Source organism: Leptodactylus fuscus, chromosome 2 (genome assembly GCF_031893055.1).
Source record: "Leptodactylus fuscus isolate aLepFus1 chromosome 2, aLepFus1.hap2, whole genome shotgun sequence".
NCBI classification, from domain to species: domain Eukaryota; kingdom Metazoa; phylum Chordata; class Amphibia; order Anura; family Leptodactylidae; genus Leptodactylus; species Leptodactylus fuscus.
In genome coordinates, this window is record NC_134266.1 from 127,296,902 (window position 1) to 127,315,332 (window position 18,431).

The 18,431-nt window shown below is 39.5% G+C and overlaps 1 protein-coding gene across 1 annotated transcript in view; it reads left to right on the top strand.

The window, feature by feature from the left end:
• The window catches only part of FHL3 (four and a half LIM domains 3), a 42,283-nt gene extending 26,693 nt beyond the window's left edge, over positions 1–15,590 (top strand). Inside the window, exons 2-6 of the mRNA XM_075264571.1 lie at positions 6,276–6,444; positions 7,178–7,352; positions 12,147–12,316; positions 12,475–12,661; positions 15,110–15,590. Of these exons, the coding sequence (XP_075120672.1) occupies positions 6,289–6,444; positions 7,178–7,352; positions 12,147–12,316; positions 12,475–12,661; positions 15,110–15,261 (840 nt within the window). The 5' untranslated portion in view covers positions 6,276–6,288 and the 3' untranslated portion in view covers positions 15,262–15,590. The remainder of the gene's footprint in view (positions 1–6,275; positions 6,445–7,177; positions 7,353–12,146; positions 12,317–12,474; positions 12,662–15,109) is intronic.
• Positions 15,591–18,431: the final 2,841 nt, after the last annotated feature.

The window sequence follows — 18,431 nt, forward strand, 5'->3', positions numbered from 1 at the left end:
GAGGTTTTCTGTGCTTTAGATATTAATTTCCTATCTTTAGGATAGTTTATCAATATTGGCTTGGTGATGATGTGTGTCTGATACCAAATAGCCCAATATTCAGTTTATACCAGCAACTGTAGTGCCAAAACTACACAGTATACAGAGCTGGAGGTAAAAAACTCTGCCTTGTGTTGTGGCCATTCCTAGTTACAGCAACTCTGCTCCTAGTCAGTTAGCTACAGTCATTTATTGTTACATTCATTTGGTTTAGAAATCTGGCCATAACAATTTTGTATGCCCATGAATGTTGTTTGATCTGTCTAGAAATATTTTGGCAATCTTTGTTAGCGCTCTTTCTTTAGGTACAATAATTCAGATTTGTGCTCTAGAAGCACCATAAAGCATTTGGTAACTTAGAATTAAGGGAGCGTTCACACTACCGTCGGTGTCCGCAGCTAATGTTCATGCAAAATCTTGTGCGGACATTAGCATCAGACACTAGCTGTGTCCGTGACATTTTGCATTAATTTAAATGGACGTCGGGTGCGTTCTTTTACTGTCTGTGGGTGTCCTTAACTGTCCGTTCCCTAAGATGTCCGACTTTTCAAGCAGACCGCAAAACCCAACATGTAGGTTTTTGCTGTCCGCTTGAAAAGTCGGACATCTTTGGGAACGGACAGTTAAGGACTGTAAAAGAAGGCACCCGATGTCCGTTTAAATGGATGCAAAATGTCACGGACACAGCTAGTGTTTCCGCTGCTAATGTCCGCACAAGATTTTGCATGGACATTAGCAGCGGACCCAAGCTGTCAGACACCGACGGTAGTGTGAACGCCCTCTGAGAGAATATATACTTTAACTGGTGTCTACCAGGACATTCGTGTACCTGACTGATCATGTCATGTGTATGAACTCATTGTTTGCTTCAGGAAAGAGTGCTTAATATTTTTGCAACTCTTTCTGAGAAGTTACACACCAAAAGTTCTCCCATTAGGTGAGCTGTTTTTACCTGTCTGGAGTTAGAACGCTGAGTATAATTGCATTGTGGTGACATCATGCATCTCTTATACCATTTCATGAAAGCAGGGAATGAATTTGTCATGTTAGGCCTCTCAGTACAGATAACTTTCACCACCTTCAACAAGTCTAGTTCTCTACATAATTTAATAACAATGCTAACGCAATCGGAATTTTTCTCTAGCCCCTACTATTCCCAAGCAATGAATGCTGTTAGTTTTGATGCCCGATATGCTATTTGGTCTCTGTACTATTACGACGGTGGTGTCAGGCAGGAGCAGGCAAGGAGTGTGATTGTCTGACATAGAGCTCCAAGCAGAGGCAGCCAGAGTCACACCCCCTTTCCTAAATCTGCCCTTCTGACAATACAAAGCTTAAAGAGGACCTTTCATGTTGTCTTATGTTAGCGGTGTTATACACTGCTAGAAAGCGGACTTTGATATATGTGTCAACTTTGCCAGTATGTGCCTCAGTTGCAGAGATTTAACTGGGCACATACCAAAGCTAACAGCACCAATATCCCTGCACTGTCAGAAAGGCTGGTCTTACAGCTCAGCGTAATCGCAAGGATATCTGCGCAGAAAGCGAGGGGGACATACCAGCAAACTTGCGCTGAATTCCATGCAATGTTCACTTTCTAGCGGTATGTAAATGTTCTAATGTCAGAGGACTTGATAGGAGACTAGACACAAAATTCCAACTGAATCTCATGTGTATCTACTTTTTTACCTTTTTATATATTTCCATGTGACAGCATAAAGAAACCCACTGGCCAGATACCTGTGTATTGGGCAAATGACATAATAGAAGGGCAATGACATGATTAGGTTTACTGTTTGAGACAAAACAGAAAAAAATTGTAAGGGGATTGCCTACACTGGGACACTTCAGCCAATCTTGTTTTACATGGATGTAAATTCATCATAATGGTCACCTTGTTGTACTAAAATTTCCCTGCAGCAGCCACGTCAGGGCAAATGACTGGATAGCTGAGTATTCCCTTGGCAAAATGAGATGTTTGTTTCAGGTCATTCCTAGCAGCGGATCACTAAGATATCCAATTTACAAGGGGAAAACACTGTTAGATAAGTGATTCAGATGACCCCTAAATCTGTGGGGCTGAGTTGGTTGCTGGGTTCTGGTGACAGATTCCCCTTAAGACCCCCATATATGTGGACCCCTCTTCTGACAAATTGGGTCAGAGAAAAGAAGATGCAGGCATGTTAAATTTCAATACTGGTCCTTTTAGTTTTATTTAGGGATATGCAAATACTATAGATTTTAGACAATGTCTTACTCTATTTTCTCTTCTGAAAACATGTACATAAACTCAGTCAAACCAAATGTGTATTTGTGTAACATTTGGCCAACACCTATTGAAGGTCAAAAGGAATCTAAAGGCCCCAATTTAGGTGGCCTCAGTATAAAGCCCAGGGAGTCTGGTCACTACTATTATGGTGGTTGTGGAGAAGGGGTTAATTGATGTAAAGAGCTGGACTTGGGGGTAGTGAAAGGTTCTCCTTAAAGCGGTATTCCCTTCACGCTTGTTCACCAACCTGCAGGCTGTGTGCTCTCTTCACTTCCTGGTTTTCTGGGCACATTGGTGGGTGGGGTTTCACTTGCTCTGCTATCTGCTATGTTTGCAGTCAGTAATGAGGGATTGGTTGGAAATGAATTACCACAGTATGAAGCTGATGTAGCAGAGATGGATTTGAGTCCGCTTGCATTACATACAGAGGTATCGGACTCCCTATCTCAGGCAGCTATATCACTTGGGGACTGAGCAGATAAGCCCGTGGTCCGGGGCGTGGTCATGGAAACGCATGTAAACAATGAAGTGAAAAATTAAGATAGCGGCCAAACAAAGCAGTTTTGATAAAGCAATGCATTTAGAAAAAGTCTTCTATCCACATAAACTAGCAGTATAGATAGGGTCCTTGTTATGGGACAACCCCTTTAAGTACTGATGATCAATTGTGATCCAGAAATCAGAGAGCTTCCTTGTAGATAAATCTAGTTGTAAATTTTTAGAAATGCTATTTTACCTGTCAGTTCTGTAAGTTTTCCTGTAGCTTTGTAGCCATCTTACAGTTGCTATTTGGAAATGGCTGTTGCAGCCTTACAATTTATCTGTTCCGACATTGTTAGTGTAGCACTGAGGTAGATAAAGAATGTCTCCTGTTTTTAGGATGTAATTAGATTATTATACAGTATATTCCTTTTTGGAAATTCAAGGCAACGTAATATTTTTTTTTTTCCCCACGTGGTCTCTAACAATCTGCTTCCTCCACAGACATATCCACTTGCCCAGCATCTGAAAAATTGGCCAATTGTTGTGAATGCAACTTGGCCAATTTTTTTCACGTGTCCGGCCCTAAGATATGTTAATATATGTGACAGTGGCAGCATGATTACTGAAAGAAAATCCAAGAATATACAGCAGCATAATGTTTGTCCCTTGGATCAAGACGAGCTGAATACTTATTTTTACTTACACCTTTATCCTCATGACTTTATAGTACAGGGAGTGGCTTTTATTTTGTTGACTGACCAAGAGAAAGGGCTGATGTGTGTTTGGTTTTCAGTTTTGCTCCTGGGATGTGTATTCAGATAAGACTCTGTTTTGTGTACACAACATGCATGGCAGATATATTTATATGCACTGATTTCCTAGCCTTTTGTGTAAGTAACAACCTATGCTGATAAAATGCCAATGAATCAGTGCACCATGGTCTGAAGATATGTTTCAGCAGGGCAAAGGTTATGTGAGGGTGGTGAATAACTGGAGCATTGGTGTACAACTCTTCCAGTACTGCATATAATCATAGATCATAAAGATACTTGCTTATTAATTCTAAGATGTAGGGCTACCTATTACTTCTCTGAGTTAGACTGTCTGCATTCTTTTCATTTTTATATAATATGGAAGTTGAATGACCAGTGTCTATTCTAGGCCATTTCTTCTGTGATGAAGTAATGTCTCCTAAAATGCTTGCATTCTCTGTTTCAGTTCTCCTAAGTTGCCTCCTTTTTAATAAAAAACCTCTGAATCCAAGCCTTGTTTTGTGTGCATGTTACATCTGCTTTTCTAGGTTGTACTGCAGTTGTGAAACATAGAAATGTAAAAATGCCCTCGTGCTCTCAGAAGCTTCTCTTTTTTTTTATATAAGTTGAACGTCTTCTAAAGTAAAAATGTCCTAATGGTCATGACCTAGCCCTTGTATAGATCAGTTGCTTCTGCTTGATTTTGATGTTATACATGCTGGATATGTGACTACGTTAAATGGTACAGAATGTATAAATCTACATTCCTTGCCTTGCCTGTGTGCTGCAATATTTCTGCTTTATATTCTTAAAACAAAGACAATAGGACCTGCTCAAATGTACTATATAGCCAAAAGTATGTGGACACTTTTACCTTCACTTCTACAATGTTGAGCTTCTTACACATCCCATACCAATACTGTGGGTTTTACAGTTGGGCCCTTTTTACAGCTATAATGACCTTTCTTCTAACACTAGATTCACACTTAAACTATGTGGAGAGAGAAAAGTCCTGTAAGCAGGGCGTAAACCCGGCAAACCCCATTATAGACTGTGCAAGATTCTGGAGCCCATTCAACCAAAACAACAGAGAGCATTCTAATGCTAGGTTCACACCTACACTTGGGTCTCCATTCTTCGGGTCCAATTGAGGACCCGAAAAATGGAAATCCAATCCACTTAAAAAGCAGTTATCTGCTGAGTCAGCCCAGATTCTGCCCGGAAATGCAGAGAGAGCTGCATTTTGCAAGCAGAATTGGGGACAGAATCCCCAAATGGAAAGAGAGTGCTGGTGTGAATCCAGCCTTGCTTTTGTAAAGGAAGAAAAAGTCCTGCGTGCACGACTTACATGACCTAAGAAAGTGTCGATCATGTTTTGTACATGGAATTGAAGGCAGAAGAGCTCCAGACCTAATTCTTTAAATTGTAATCTGTATGAGGATTACTCACAAGGGCCTTCCCCCAAACACCTTCCTCATGTTGTAAGCAAAATATTGTTTCAGATGTATTTGTATAATTAAACTGGTGCAAATACATTATATTTTTTGTATGTTGTACAATTTTCCAGTAGATTATTCTGTATCAATTCCTAATATTTTCTAGATCTCTGCTTGCTGTCATTCATTCTGCTTACTCTCAGTAGATAAAGATCAGTCCATGGTCATGTGATGAGCACACAGGTATACAGATGCGATTACTGTGCTGTGACTATAACGAGCTGTGCACTTGTGTGACCATCACATGACCATGGACCGTACATCACATGACAAGGAATGACAACAAGCAGTGATTTAGAAAACCATGAGGAACAGAATATATATTGGAAATTCTACTATACAAACAATAACATTAATTTGCTTACACTGGACAACCCCTTCAAATGGGTTTTGTGGACAAAAAAAAAGTTGTTTTTTTTTTTTTTAAAAAAAGGTCTGTTAGTTCTAGTAATAGATTAGTAAGTGCACCCAAATACCTTTTAGCAGTGTTTTGAGTCATGTCTAGGTGTCTCTGGAAGCTCCTGGCATCCTCTGCATTTGTTTACATGGTGTAGCTTTCAGCACAGACATGGCCACTACAGAATGGCCAGAGCAGTCTACCTGATCTTGCCACTGTCTTGTTTCTGCACCAGTGACTGCTGTAAACACCAGATTACTTGGGATGTCGGACCCTCAACAAGCTCCTTTTTATGAACAATCATTATGATAAGTCATAAATATCAAAGGTCTGGAAAAATCATTTAATTGTGTAAGGAAGCATAAAAGCAGACTTTATACGATAATAATGTTAAAGTAGTAACCAAGCTTAATTGTTGCATCTGTATGCTTAGGTGACTTTAGATTTTCTGCAGGTTTTGGCACGTATTCCATGCTAAAATCTGCAGGAAAGTCATCTACAAACCCCATCTAGTTGATCTCTGTAGGAAACCCATGCAGTAGTTCAAATGTGGTCGAATTTTATCCACCGTGGGTGAAATCTATGTTTGAAGATGGGTCTGCCAACATTTCATTCTTTCACTTACAATCCAATCAGATATTTGCCCCTGACTCTCAACTATTTGTATATGCAGTTTTATAGAGTGGACACAACAGGTACATGCCAATCTTCCTCGAATTGCAAGTTTGCTATTTATTAGACTGATTTTCACATGAACATGTTTGCTGAAATGGCAATGACCATTTAAGTACAGAAGTAAACAATGTTCAATTCAACCATGCTTTTTTTTCTCTTTGCAGGAATCATTGCAAAATGAGTGATCCATTTGATTGTGATAGCTGTAAGGAGTCTCTATATGGAAGGAAGTATATCCAAATGGAAGAAGGTCCTTACTGTATCCCATGCTATGACAACCTGTTTGCCAACACATGTGATGAGTGCAAGGAGCTTATTGGCCACGATTCTAGGGTAGGTCAAACTTCTCCAGAAATGTTTTGATTAATTTCATTGTTTTCATATTCTATTAATTCCCTAAACATTAGTTATAAAAGGGTTTCATCATTACAGAAAAAAACAATGTTCTGTAATTTTGTTATTATTAAAACATAATGTAGTTTAGTAACCTTTATTGGACCTGTGCAGGTTCCAGATGGATTCCTTGTTCTCAGATTGTTTGGCTACTAAATGTTTTTAGTAAGACTGTATTCATAATTAGAAGAACTGCAAGGAGACCTGGGGAGGGAGAGGAGTCACAAGATGGACACTTTGCTTTAACTATAGACTCAGATTAGCTCGGATCTGACTTTACTGCTAGCTCACTGCTTGGTACTTTTGCTGTTGTGGCCCTTGCGGTATTCCTTTCTAATTCTGTGTTGGGAATATGTTTTGGGAAATAACAATATAAAGGAGAGCTCTTACCAAAAGCTTTGAGTGGCCATTCCAACAAATCTTAAACAAAACCCTCAATCCATTTAATCTGAAGGACCATGATAAGTAAATGAGTTTGTTTTCTTCCTGCAGTTTTTTTTTAGTGATATACAATATTGTCACTCACGTTGAGTACAAGGGCTAGGGGTCTGTGTCCAGACACTTCATCAGTGTTTTCTGTAGCGCCCTTTAGGACACTTTATTTATCAGTTTACTTCATTTTTATTTGGCGATGTGTAACATTATATTTCTGCTTGATGTCTACAAATTATAGGAGCTCTATTATGAGGATCGCCATTACCACGAGAACTGTTTCCGCTGCTTTCGATGTGAACGGTCACTGGCCGATGAACCCTTCACATGCCAAGATGAAGAACTATTGTGTAATGACTGTTACTGCAGTGAATTCTCCTCCAAGTGTGTCAGCTGTGAAAAGACAGTCATGCCAGGTACTAAGGAATATGTCTTAGCACTGAAGACTGAAAGCTGATTTTACTAGTAAAACGGCACTAAAGTCAAATACTTTAATTGGAATAATGGCACTAAGTCTGTTTAATCTACATAGCAGAACCTTAAACCTTCTGACATTTCATTGTGACTTCTACTGCCATAATGCCTCTGACTGGCAATTCTTGGAGACTGGAGCAAGCGGTATACAACCTTACTGCTCCACTCTTCTTGTGCGTGTTCCCACATAATGTTCTATCCGCAGTTCAACTTCAGTAAAATAGAGGTCAGTTTGGCAAGGCATGTAGAGAAACCTTTGTATGAGATTTGCAGAAACAGCCAAGCAACATGCTTTAAGAGGTATTATGGTTATAGAACACTAGATAATACAATATTCTCATGTACATGTATTTAAAATTCTGCTCACTTACATTTATTGTACTAGTGCAAAACCATTTCAGCATAGTATAGTGGTATATCCCATGGATCAGTCCTTTGTAATATGAATAGGACTAAACATGGCGTCCTTCTTGTCACCCATCATGTGATCACTGGCATTCAGCAAGCACATGGGTGACATACATGTGTTTGGTAAAATCACAGGACACATCCATGGGCTAAATAGGACTAATGGTGGAAACCTCTATATTATAAGATCTCTATGTGTTTACTTGGCTGTCCATCTCTGATGTTGTCATGTTATTGATAAATATAACATGAGCAAAACAATCAAACTGAAAAGAGACCAGAAGAAGAATGTAAGATTTTTTTTTTTATTTTTTTTTTTTTAGGTGATTCTGTAATATTGTACATGTTCTGCTCTTCAGTATGTGCAGCATTAAGTAAGGTCTTTCTGCCACTCATTAAAATTTCTGTTGCTGAAACATCTTCCATAAGCAAATTTACCTTATCTAGCAAGCCTGACATTTGGACATCATTCTGATACTATGCTTTACTGTGAGTCTCTGAAAGAGAGATTTATCATGATGACCGCATAACTAGATGAAACAGTTTCCTGTCCTTGTGTCTAGTTAAGGGAAATGTGCATCAGTTTCTATAAGCTTATAATTTGACTTTTCAGCAACACAATGCTTAGTGAAGGGCTCCATTGGAAAGGTCAATATTTCATGCACATGTTGTTGACATAAACCACCTGACAGATTCCCTTTTAACTGAATGACACTTGACATGTGTGAGGGTCACATAACTGACGCCATAGTTAGTCTTTCCTCTCACAGAAACTTTTCAAATTCGTTCACTGATAAAATAAATCTGTGAGCAAAATTTTGAACAATTACGGTATATTCCAAAAATTATATTAAAAAAAGATATGGCATCCTGTTCTCTATAGAAATGAAGTCCTGAAAATCAGTATACTTCTTTAAAGAGAACCTTTCATGTCCTCAGACATTTCCAGTATCCACCCTGGTTGCAGAGACATTGGTGCCGTTATTTTTGGCCCAGATATCGCTGTACTGATAGAGGGGTTGGCGTCACAGCTCATGGTCATCACTGGGCTGTGAGGAACAGTTCCTGGCAGTCCAAGGCTATGGAAGTGTACCTGCAGAAGGGCATTCCACAGCCCAAGCTTTCTAGTGGTATATAATACTTACAATGTCAAAGGACATGAAAGATCAATTGGAAGAACAAAAAAAATCACCAAGCGGCATATAGCGTAGCTCTGTACTGAATGTACAGATACAAATTTAGAATCAATTATTAGGACCAGTTGGCCTCTCACCTTAGATGGTTGAGAATGTGTCACAAGAACCAGAGCTTGCAGGTAACAAAAATGAGGGTGGCTGCAGATGTGTCCACATCAGTGGTTATAATGTGAAGTTTATAATTATGTAATGCATGAAAAAACATTGTTATCCTTTAAAGCTGAATGCTAGATATAGTTGCTTATGCTTGAAACTAGTATAATATATCATAAGTTGGCGCCTGTGTCCAAGGCGGCTGCAAGAAACCAAATGCTTGGCTTGCTGTCACAAGACAGCGCCTCAATGTCACCACGCAGAAGCGGGACCAGCTGGCTATATATGGCAATCTGTTTGATTGAGATGTACCATACCAATCAGGAATAAATATGAAAACTTACTTTGTTGTTATATCACTTCCTATTACAAAAAAAAATACACAAAACGCTTTTCAGGGTATAATTCCCCTTTTTTCAAGTGTAAAAACTTGCTCCTGCTTTTTACACTTGAAAAAGGGGGATTCTCCGAAACGCGTCGTTTTTTGTTTTTGTTTTTTTTCGTGACTGAACCTTATCAAAGAGGAAATGAATGGTCCTCTTTAAATATTTTAAGTGGAAATACCCCTCTAAAGAAAATAAGGGTACAAACTTGTGTTGTACAAGAAATTGTACTTATCTAGAACTGAGAGAGTAGTATTCCATCAAATACTTCGCTCCCATAGGGATGCGTGTAAGCGGCTGAACACCAAGGGGTTAAGCGCAGTGAATATTTGATGCGCTTGGTGTTCAACCGCTTAAACGCATTCCTATGGGAGCGAGGTATTCGATCAAATACTACTCGCTCATCTCTATACTTATCTAAACTTATCTTCTAATTTTTTTTTTTTTCCTTTAAAATCAACTCTCCTGACTCTCCTGACTCTCCTGTCCATCTTACTAAATGCATGTATTCTGGAGCATCAAGTGCAGAAAAACTACTTGGCATCTGACTTACACACAATCCATAAAGGAGCTAAGGGAAAATTCACTAGAAACTTAAATAAATCAATGTTCAAAAATCCTTGGCATATATTACATTCACAGTGTGTTAGCCAAATTGTTGGCAACTGTTTGACAGTGTTAGGACATTCTCTTATGATGTTCCTGGAAGATTTTTCCAATTTAGAATAACTATTTAATGTATTGAATATGTGCTGCCAAAATCCAAATAAGTAATCCTAGAATTAGCGAAAATATAGATTAAAAATTGCTATTTCAACTGAAAGCGCAAGTCCTATAAAATAAACCATGTGATATTATTAAATAATGTACCACACACAAATAAATATTATCAAATCACAATTTTATTTGGGTCATTTGATGTTTTCACATGGATTCCAGATAGGTTTCTATATGCTGATTTAGGTAGTGCTGCTCTATCAGACTAGCTATGGACCTTACAATGCTGTTACCGGATAATAGGGAAAATTGAAAGACTGATGGTATCTACGCCAATCTTAATAAATGTTTCCACTGGAATGAATTGCAAATATTAAAGGGGTTTTCCAGCTTTCAAAAATGATCTGCAAAAACATCCACAGCAGTGCTACTCACCATTCCCTTGTAAGGCCTGTTAGATGTCATTATTTATTGTGGGGATTAGATGACATGTTGGTTTGGGTTGTCACTTTATTAGGTTGTGATCTCTTTCATATCTTACTAAAAGTGTTGTCTTTTCTATTTGCTACGCTCTATTGGGATTAGATACAGCACTGTTTAGTTTGTGCCTTGGCTCTAAGCTGAAGTCTTCTTGGGACAGCAGTAATCGGATTAAAGGCTTCTTCAAGCTATAAATATTTAAAATACCTTAAGCTGATGTGGACTTTTCCTAGAAAACAGATAACTACGCTCCCTTGCGTTTACAGCAAAGAGTAAAATGAAGGCTAAGCTGAAAAATTAGAAAGTGGTTTCCTTTCTAGTTCTATTCTCCATGCTATGAATATACTGTAGTTTCTAACACAGGCTTGTTAACTGTAGGATACAATGACACCTCTGCAAATGACAACCCTGTATCCAGATCACATGTAATGAAATGCACTTTTATTTTCACCATGTTTAAGCATTGGCAATATCATGGATTTAAACCATAACTAAACTTTCAAACTTTTTATGTCATTTATAAATGTTGTAATATATTTTATTAATTTATTTTGACTGCTGTGAAATCCTACATTTCTTTATTCTTTCCTTTGTTTGTCTATTGAGAGCTGTATCTGTATCTCCCTATGTATGGTGTATGGACTTGTATGTGTATAAGGCAGGGAAAATAAGGGAGGGGGGCACTTCAAACAGTTACAATGTTGGCATTCTAAAATGTAGAAATGTGATTGTGGTGTATTATATGAAAGTGCAGACTGGTATCATTAGTTGGAATTGGGATATTTATATACAATTGCTGCTGCTCCCAATCACAACTGTTTTCAATGACTGTATCAGTTCTCTTGAGTCGACACGTGTAAAGATGTTTCAAGATTAAGAAAACACTAGTTGTTTGTTCATATTTTATGCATACCTAAATATCCTGGTTTATCTTCAGCATATTCCCTTGTAAAGGGGGATGTGCTGCTGATAAGGATGTTAACTATATGAGGGGATGGAGGAATAAACAGTCTGACCCCTTATTGATCCCTGCCAGGTGAAAATGAAAGTAAATGAGCACCAACCAGCCTGCTAAACTCTTGTTAGAGATGGGATTAATATTTGTTCTGTCATATATGTATGACTATAGGCTCAGACTGGCCTACAGTGGAGCAGGTGGGCCCCTAACCTCCAGGGGGGTGCAAGGCTACTACCTAAATTACCTTGTGGATATCCTTATGTGGGGCCCCAACCAACTATCATTTTGCTCGCAGGGCTAAGGGGGCCTAATATAAGGCAAAGGCTGGGTAGCAGGCCAATATAGAAAAAGAAAATTGAGGTGGGTAATATTTGCATTTCACTGTATAGTGTGCCTCCAGAATAAATTCTGCAGGTGGGCTCTATGCATGGATACGCCAGTCTGAATTTGTATGGATACGTGTGGATCTAAAATTTCTACCTTTTTTTTTTTTTCCTGTAGGATCTCGGAAATTAGAATATAATGGGCAGACTTGGCATGAGCATTGTTTCATATGCAATAGCTGTAAGCAGCCCATTGGATCTCGCTCATTCATTCCTGACAACCAGGCCCACTATTGCATCCCATGTTATGAGAGCAAGTTTGCCCCTCGCTGCACACATTGCAAAAAGGTAAACAAAAATTAAAATATAGTGAATTACAGTATAGACGTGCTGATTTATGTCGTACTGAATATCCAGTCCCAATGATTATCTGGATTGAGATTGTGACTCATTGTGATAACCGCCTCTAGTTTTACTAATCATTAACACAGTCATTTACTTTGCAGTCATTGACCAAAGGAGGCGTAACCTACCGGGATGAGCCATGGCACAAGGAATGTTTTGTCTGTACTGGATGTAAGACTCAGTTGGCTGGTCAACAGTTTACCTCACAGGATGAGAAACCTTATTGTATCAAATGTTTTGGAAATTTATATGCCAAGAAATGTTCTGGGTGTACTAAACCGATCACAGGTATATTACTCAACTATGCATATTACAAAATACAAGTGTATATACAGATAGATAGGGGTTTTGTTTTTTTTATATAACATTCTATATTTTTGTTTGGTTGTTTTTGTTTTCTCTTTATGCACTTTGTTACTAACCCTGCCAGGAGGGCAGGCAACAACTTATGACTTTATAAACAATATCATCATAATATGGCATTTTGGATAAGAGTCCTTTTCATTTAAAGATCTGCAAAAGCATTACAGTGTACTTATCTGATACTGCTATCGTGTGAAGCAATGCTATGTAAAGATCGGCTCAGTGTTTGTAAAGATTTCTAAGAAAGAAAAGCTATTATCCAAAATGCAATATTGTTTATATGCTTTTATACTTTCAGGATTTATGAAATGAAAAGATTCATAAATGCAATGCAAATCTTACATTGGAAACCTTGTTAACATGTTGTGTGTGATCATGTGAGCTACGGGATTGTAACTGAAGTAGGAACTTTAGCAGAGCAAGTTGGTGGCTTAAAGGGATCCTATCATTCAATCGCTTTTTTTCTAACACGTCGGAATAGCCTCCTACCTTTTGTTGTCTTCTCCGTGTCGCCATTCGCCTAAAATTCCGTTTTTTTCTCAGTATGTAAATGAGTTCTTTCACAGCACTGGGGGCGGGCACAAGCACTCAAACAGCACTCAAACAGCCCCAATGCTACCAGAGAGCTCTCCGGCACCGCCGCCATCTTCTTCTGCAGCGAGGTCTTCACCGCGTCTTCTTCCGGTGGCAGCTTGTAACTTTTAGGCCTCTGGCCTAGGGCAAGCCGACTGCGCATGCCCGCCAGCCACGAGAAAATGGCTGCTTCCAATACTATGTAAGCGGCCATTTTTCTTGTGGCCGCAAGCATGTGCACTCAGCTTGCCCTAGGCCCAAGGCCTAGAAGTTACAAGTCGCCACCGGAAGAAGACGTGGTGAAGACCTCGCTGCAGAAGAAGAGGTGGCGGCACTGGAGAGAGTTCTCTCGCAGCAATTAGGGACACCCCCCAGTGCTGTTTGAGTGCTGAGGCCTGCCCCCAGTGCTGCGAAAGAACTCATTTACATACAGAGAAAAAACTGGATTTTAGGCGAACGGCGACGCAGAGAAGACAGCAAAAGGTAGGAGACGAATAGCCTTTCTTAAGGCTATTCCAACGTGTTAGAAAAATAAAGTGATTGAATGATAGGATCCCTTTAAGTCAAGTAACCACCACATAAAGAGGTTGAATCACATGTGCCCTTATGGCTACAGTCATACATGGAGCTGTGCTAACTTTAAAGAGGACCTTTCATGTCCATATGTTACAAAGCTAACAATGTGCTGAATTTGCTGATATCACTGCACTCAGAGCTTAGTGTCATTATTGGGTAGTGAGGAATGCCCCACTTCACTTCACAGTGCCAAACTCTAAGGCTCCGTTCTCATGGAGTAACGCGCCGCTCATTTAGACACGTGTCAGAGTGTGGTGCTTCAAAACAGATCCCATTGATTTCAATAGGTGCTGGCTTACACGTGTAACACATTTAAATCAATGGGTTACAAAGCCATAGAATCTGTTTTGAAGCGCCGTGTTCTGACACGTCTATACGTGTCTAGATGAGCGGCGCGTTACTCCGTGAGAACAGAGCCTAAGGCGTACTTCACACGTAAATTACGTTTTGGCTTATTTTGGTACTAAAAAAAAAAACCTCTTCCTAATTAGAAAGCTAGTTTTGGACCTTGCCGCACTTTTTTGGAGCTTTTTTTGGAGCGTTTTTTTGTTTTGTTTTGTTTTTTTAAAAACCGCTTCAAAAAAACGCCAGGCTGTTTTCCCCTCCCGTAAAGTGAATGGGCCGAAAAAAAGCGTCAGGTTTTTTTCCACACGGTTTTTTTCAAACAAAGCAACCCTTTTTTTGCAAAAAAAACGTGCGTTTTTCGCCTCCCGTTCTCTTCTATTGCTTTCTTCAGGCGGAAAACGTCTGAAGAAAGGTCATATCGCTACTTTTTTTCTGCTAGCAGGGGAAAAAACAGCTAGCAGTCTACATAGACCACGATTGTAAAGGGGCGGATTTTGAAGCAAAATTCGCTGTCAAAATCAGCCTCTGCCCCTGTGTGAACTAGCCCTAAAAGTGTTCCACACCGCCCAGCAATAATACTGAGCAAAGAGGATGGCCCTCCTTCTAGTTTCTGCTACTGATATCTGCACTATTGGCAAAGATATCTGTGGAACTGTGGCACATACCTGCAAAACTGAAAGTGCACTGAATTCAGCATACTGTTAGCTTTGCAGCAGTATATAACACAGGCCCACCTTAAAGGACATGAAAGGTCCTCCTTTAAAGCCCACATAACCCATATGTTATACTTTAACCCATATTACAAAGTTTGAAAAGATGACTTTATGTAACATTAATGTCTGTCTCTTTCTAACCCTTTCACTGTCTGTTTCTGCTTAGGTTTTGGGGGAGGCAAATATGTCTCCTTTGAAGAAAAGCACTGGCATCACAGCTGCTTCAATTGCTCACGTTGCTCATGCTCCCTGGTAGGGAAAGGATTTATTCCAGATAATGAGGACATTCTGTGCCGCGACTGCAATAGTGACCTATAAACTTCTTGAGATGGCACCATTTATCGGCAGTGCCTACCCCTTTATTTGTCAGGAATCAGCATAAGCCTATGGAGGAATAGGGGTTTTTCCCACTAAATAAAATGCTTGTGGACTGCACAGTTATTTTATGTACTTATAACAGATTTTGACACTCTAGTATTTGTCTGTATTGCTTTTTTTTTCTGTTGCTGGAGTTCATTGGTTCATTCAGATTTTGCAGTAGAAAGTGCAGTTATTGCTCAGTAGTTACCAAACATGTTTTGTAATTTAAATATCCTTATATTGTATAAAAAGGTTAAAATGATTGTATAATAAAAAAAAAAAATCATCATACATGACTGTCTTTTGATGTAGCTTTTTGTTAATGCTCAACTTGAAGAATTGTCAGATGCAAGTGAATGACTATTCATACCAAAAATATCTGCCATTTATGGCTTATAGTCTCTGCTCTAGTAAGTGTATCAGATCTACTTAGAAAATGGATCCCTTTATTGTCTATAAACAGATTCACATGCCCTGTGCAATCTTTTGTCCAGGGCCCCCTACCTCATCCCTACAGTGAATTCTTGATAGTGATGGTTACGGGGGCTAATAAATGTAATCCACCTTAGTGTGGTTAGGGGAATCTGTGGGTCTCCTTGGTTTATGGGCCAGATGAAAGCTGCAATCTCAATACTGATGCCAGTGCTTATGGACCCCCTAAGGCCAGGTTCAGATTGGGTGTTTTGGTCCAGAATTTGACGCGGAGGCCACCTTTAGATTCTGGACCAAAAAACGGGTAGTTGCAACTGGACACTGGCGCAGTGCATCGGCATCCAGTCATGGCACTCCACTCCGGATTAAGCCCAAATGAATGGGTCTAGTCTGGAGGGAGTGTCTTCAGGCGGATGTCCAGTTGCAGAATCCGCCTGAATAAAGAGCATTTCGCATCTTTTTTTCCAGGAACGGCAACAAACCGCTTACGGAAAAAGGAACCCATTGATTTCAATGGGAGGCGGTTTTTTGAGCTGGATTCTGATGCGGATTCCGTGTCAAAATCCAGCCCAAAAAACCCAATGTGAACTCAGCCTAAGGCTCCTGGGCCCTGTTGCGACTGCACCCCCTTAAGTTATGCCCCTGGCCTTGGTCAATTGCTTGAGGGCAGTAATATTTTTGTAGCCATGGCTCCTTTTGCTTGATCTTCATTCATAAGATGAATGTAGTGTGTATTGATACAGAGTAGGTATACTCCGTCCATTGCTACAACAATAATTCCCAAGCCATAGTGAACTCCATAGTAATTGTACTTTTATTGTGGGTTTGTTTTTTTTTTTTCTCATGGTACAACCCATTTAAAGAAGACATGTCACCAAAGAACGTTATTGAATACTGTTTACCTTTATAAACGTCAAGCACGCTTGAGTGAGAGATCAACACCTTGTTGAACTGGTGTATGGAGTTAGTCATTTGTCATTACATATCCAGATCTTTTTTCCCCTCGGGGTAAGGGCTGATGGTAAAGCTGTAGGAATACCCAATAATGGCGTTTTAATAACAGAAAGCTGTACACCTTTAGGCCTAGTTCACACGGGCTAGTGACCGCGTATTTTGGTCCTGATTTTGACGTGGGAAGCATGTCAGAATCAGGACCAAAATGCGTCTAGCCACAACTGTCGCTGCTTCCGACAGTCGTGGCTTCCCGCTCTGGAGTAGGCCCAAATGAATGGGCCTAGTCTGGAGGAATTGTCTTGAAGTGTCTGCCTCAAGAAAGGGCAACTCGCTTCTTTTTTTTCGCAAGCGTGAATAAACCGCTAGCGGAAAAAAGATCGCTAGCGGTCTACATGGACCTCTATTGTCGGATGGTGGATTTTGAGGTGGATTCCGCTCCAAAATCCGCCCCCTCTTGCGCCGTGTGAACTAGTTCTTAACCAGTCATTTGTTTATTTCTTCCAAACCAACTGTGTATTTTTGTAAAGCAATGGTTGAAATATAAAATGTATTAAGTGGATGATGTATACTGCTGTTTAAGTGCTTCAGATCAGATACAGAATGATTCAAAACTCTACACATAGCGAAACCAGTCCCTTACGCAAATTGTATATAGGTTATTCACAAAAAATTCTCTAGATGGTTAAAGCATACCTCCAGTTCTAAAAACTTTTTATATATGAGTAGTACAGTCTAATGTATGGAATGTTGTAGTATATCTTATTGAGTAAATGTTTCCTACTCCATTTTTCAGGCAGAGTTACTTATATATTAGTTTATGAAGAGGGGAGGGAGATAGAAAAGACACAAGTAATCGCTGCTGCTACACCCTGCTCCTTTGTGCATGTAGAACACTGCTAGGTTGTTGATAAGAAGCACAGAATGAGGCAATAAATTAATTACCAGCCAGCATTAGCTTCCTATTCCCCTTCCCCCTTCTCTACGTGAGGCTGAATATGGAGACAAATCTAGTGTAAAGAAGCAGTCAGATTTGAACCTAACATGAGGAGGAAAACTGTTTAATAAGTTAAAAGTGGAGAAAGAAACAATCTCCTTTAACATATACTAAACATGTCTTATCTTCAAGTGCACTGTTAATTTATGAATAGTTTTTTACAACTGGAGATATGTGTTAAGTTTTCCCTTGGATATGCCTTTTAAAGGTGTCCCCTTCCCAAATATTGTATCTGAAATGCTGCAAGTTACTTTATTTATGACCTGTATTTAATTCTTCTTATTCTTGTAGTGCTCACACAAGTGTAAAATGGGCTGAGGTCAGGGGTTTTTAGAGGCTACTCCACATTCACATGGCGACCAGGATGCCTGCTACTTCCTATGCATGTACGTTTGAACCACCCTGTGTAACCACAACATGGCTTCTGCAATGTCTTCTCCATTTCTTTATACAGTAAATGAATATCCTTTCTTTGGGTGTTTGTTTATAAACTGTGTCATTCCTCTGAGTCTACGTTTCCTCCTACTACAGTCTGAAGACAATCTGTTGTTGAAACTTAGGGTTAGTTCACACGTAAATAACGTGTGGCTTATTTTGGCATCGGAAAAAAAAGCTTCCTAATTAGGAAGCTTTTTTCGGACCTTGCCAAGCTTTTTTTGGAGCTTTTTTTTTTTTTTTTTTTTTTTTTGTAAAAAGAGCTTTAAAAAAAAGCCAGGCTGTTTTCCCCTCCTGTAAAGTGAATGGGCTG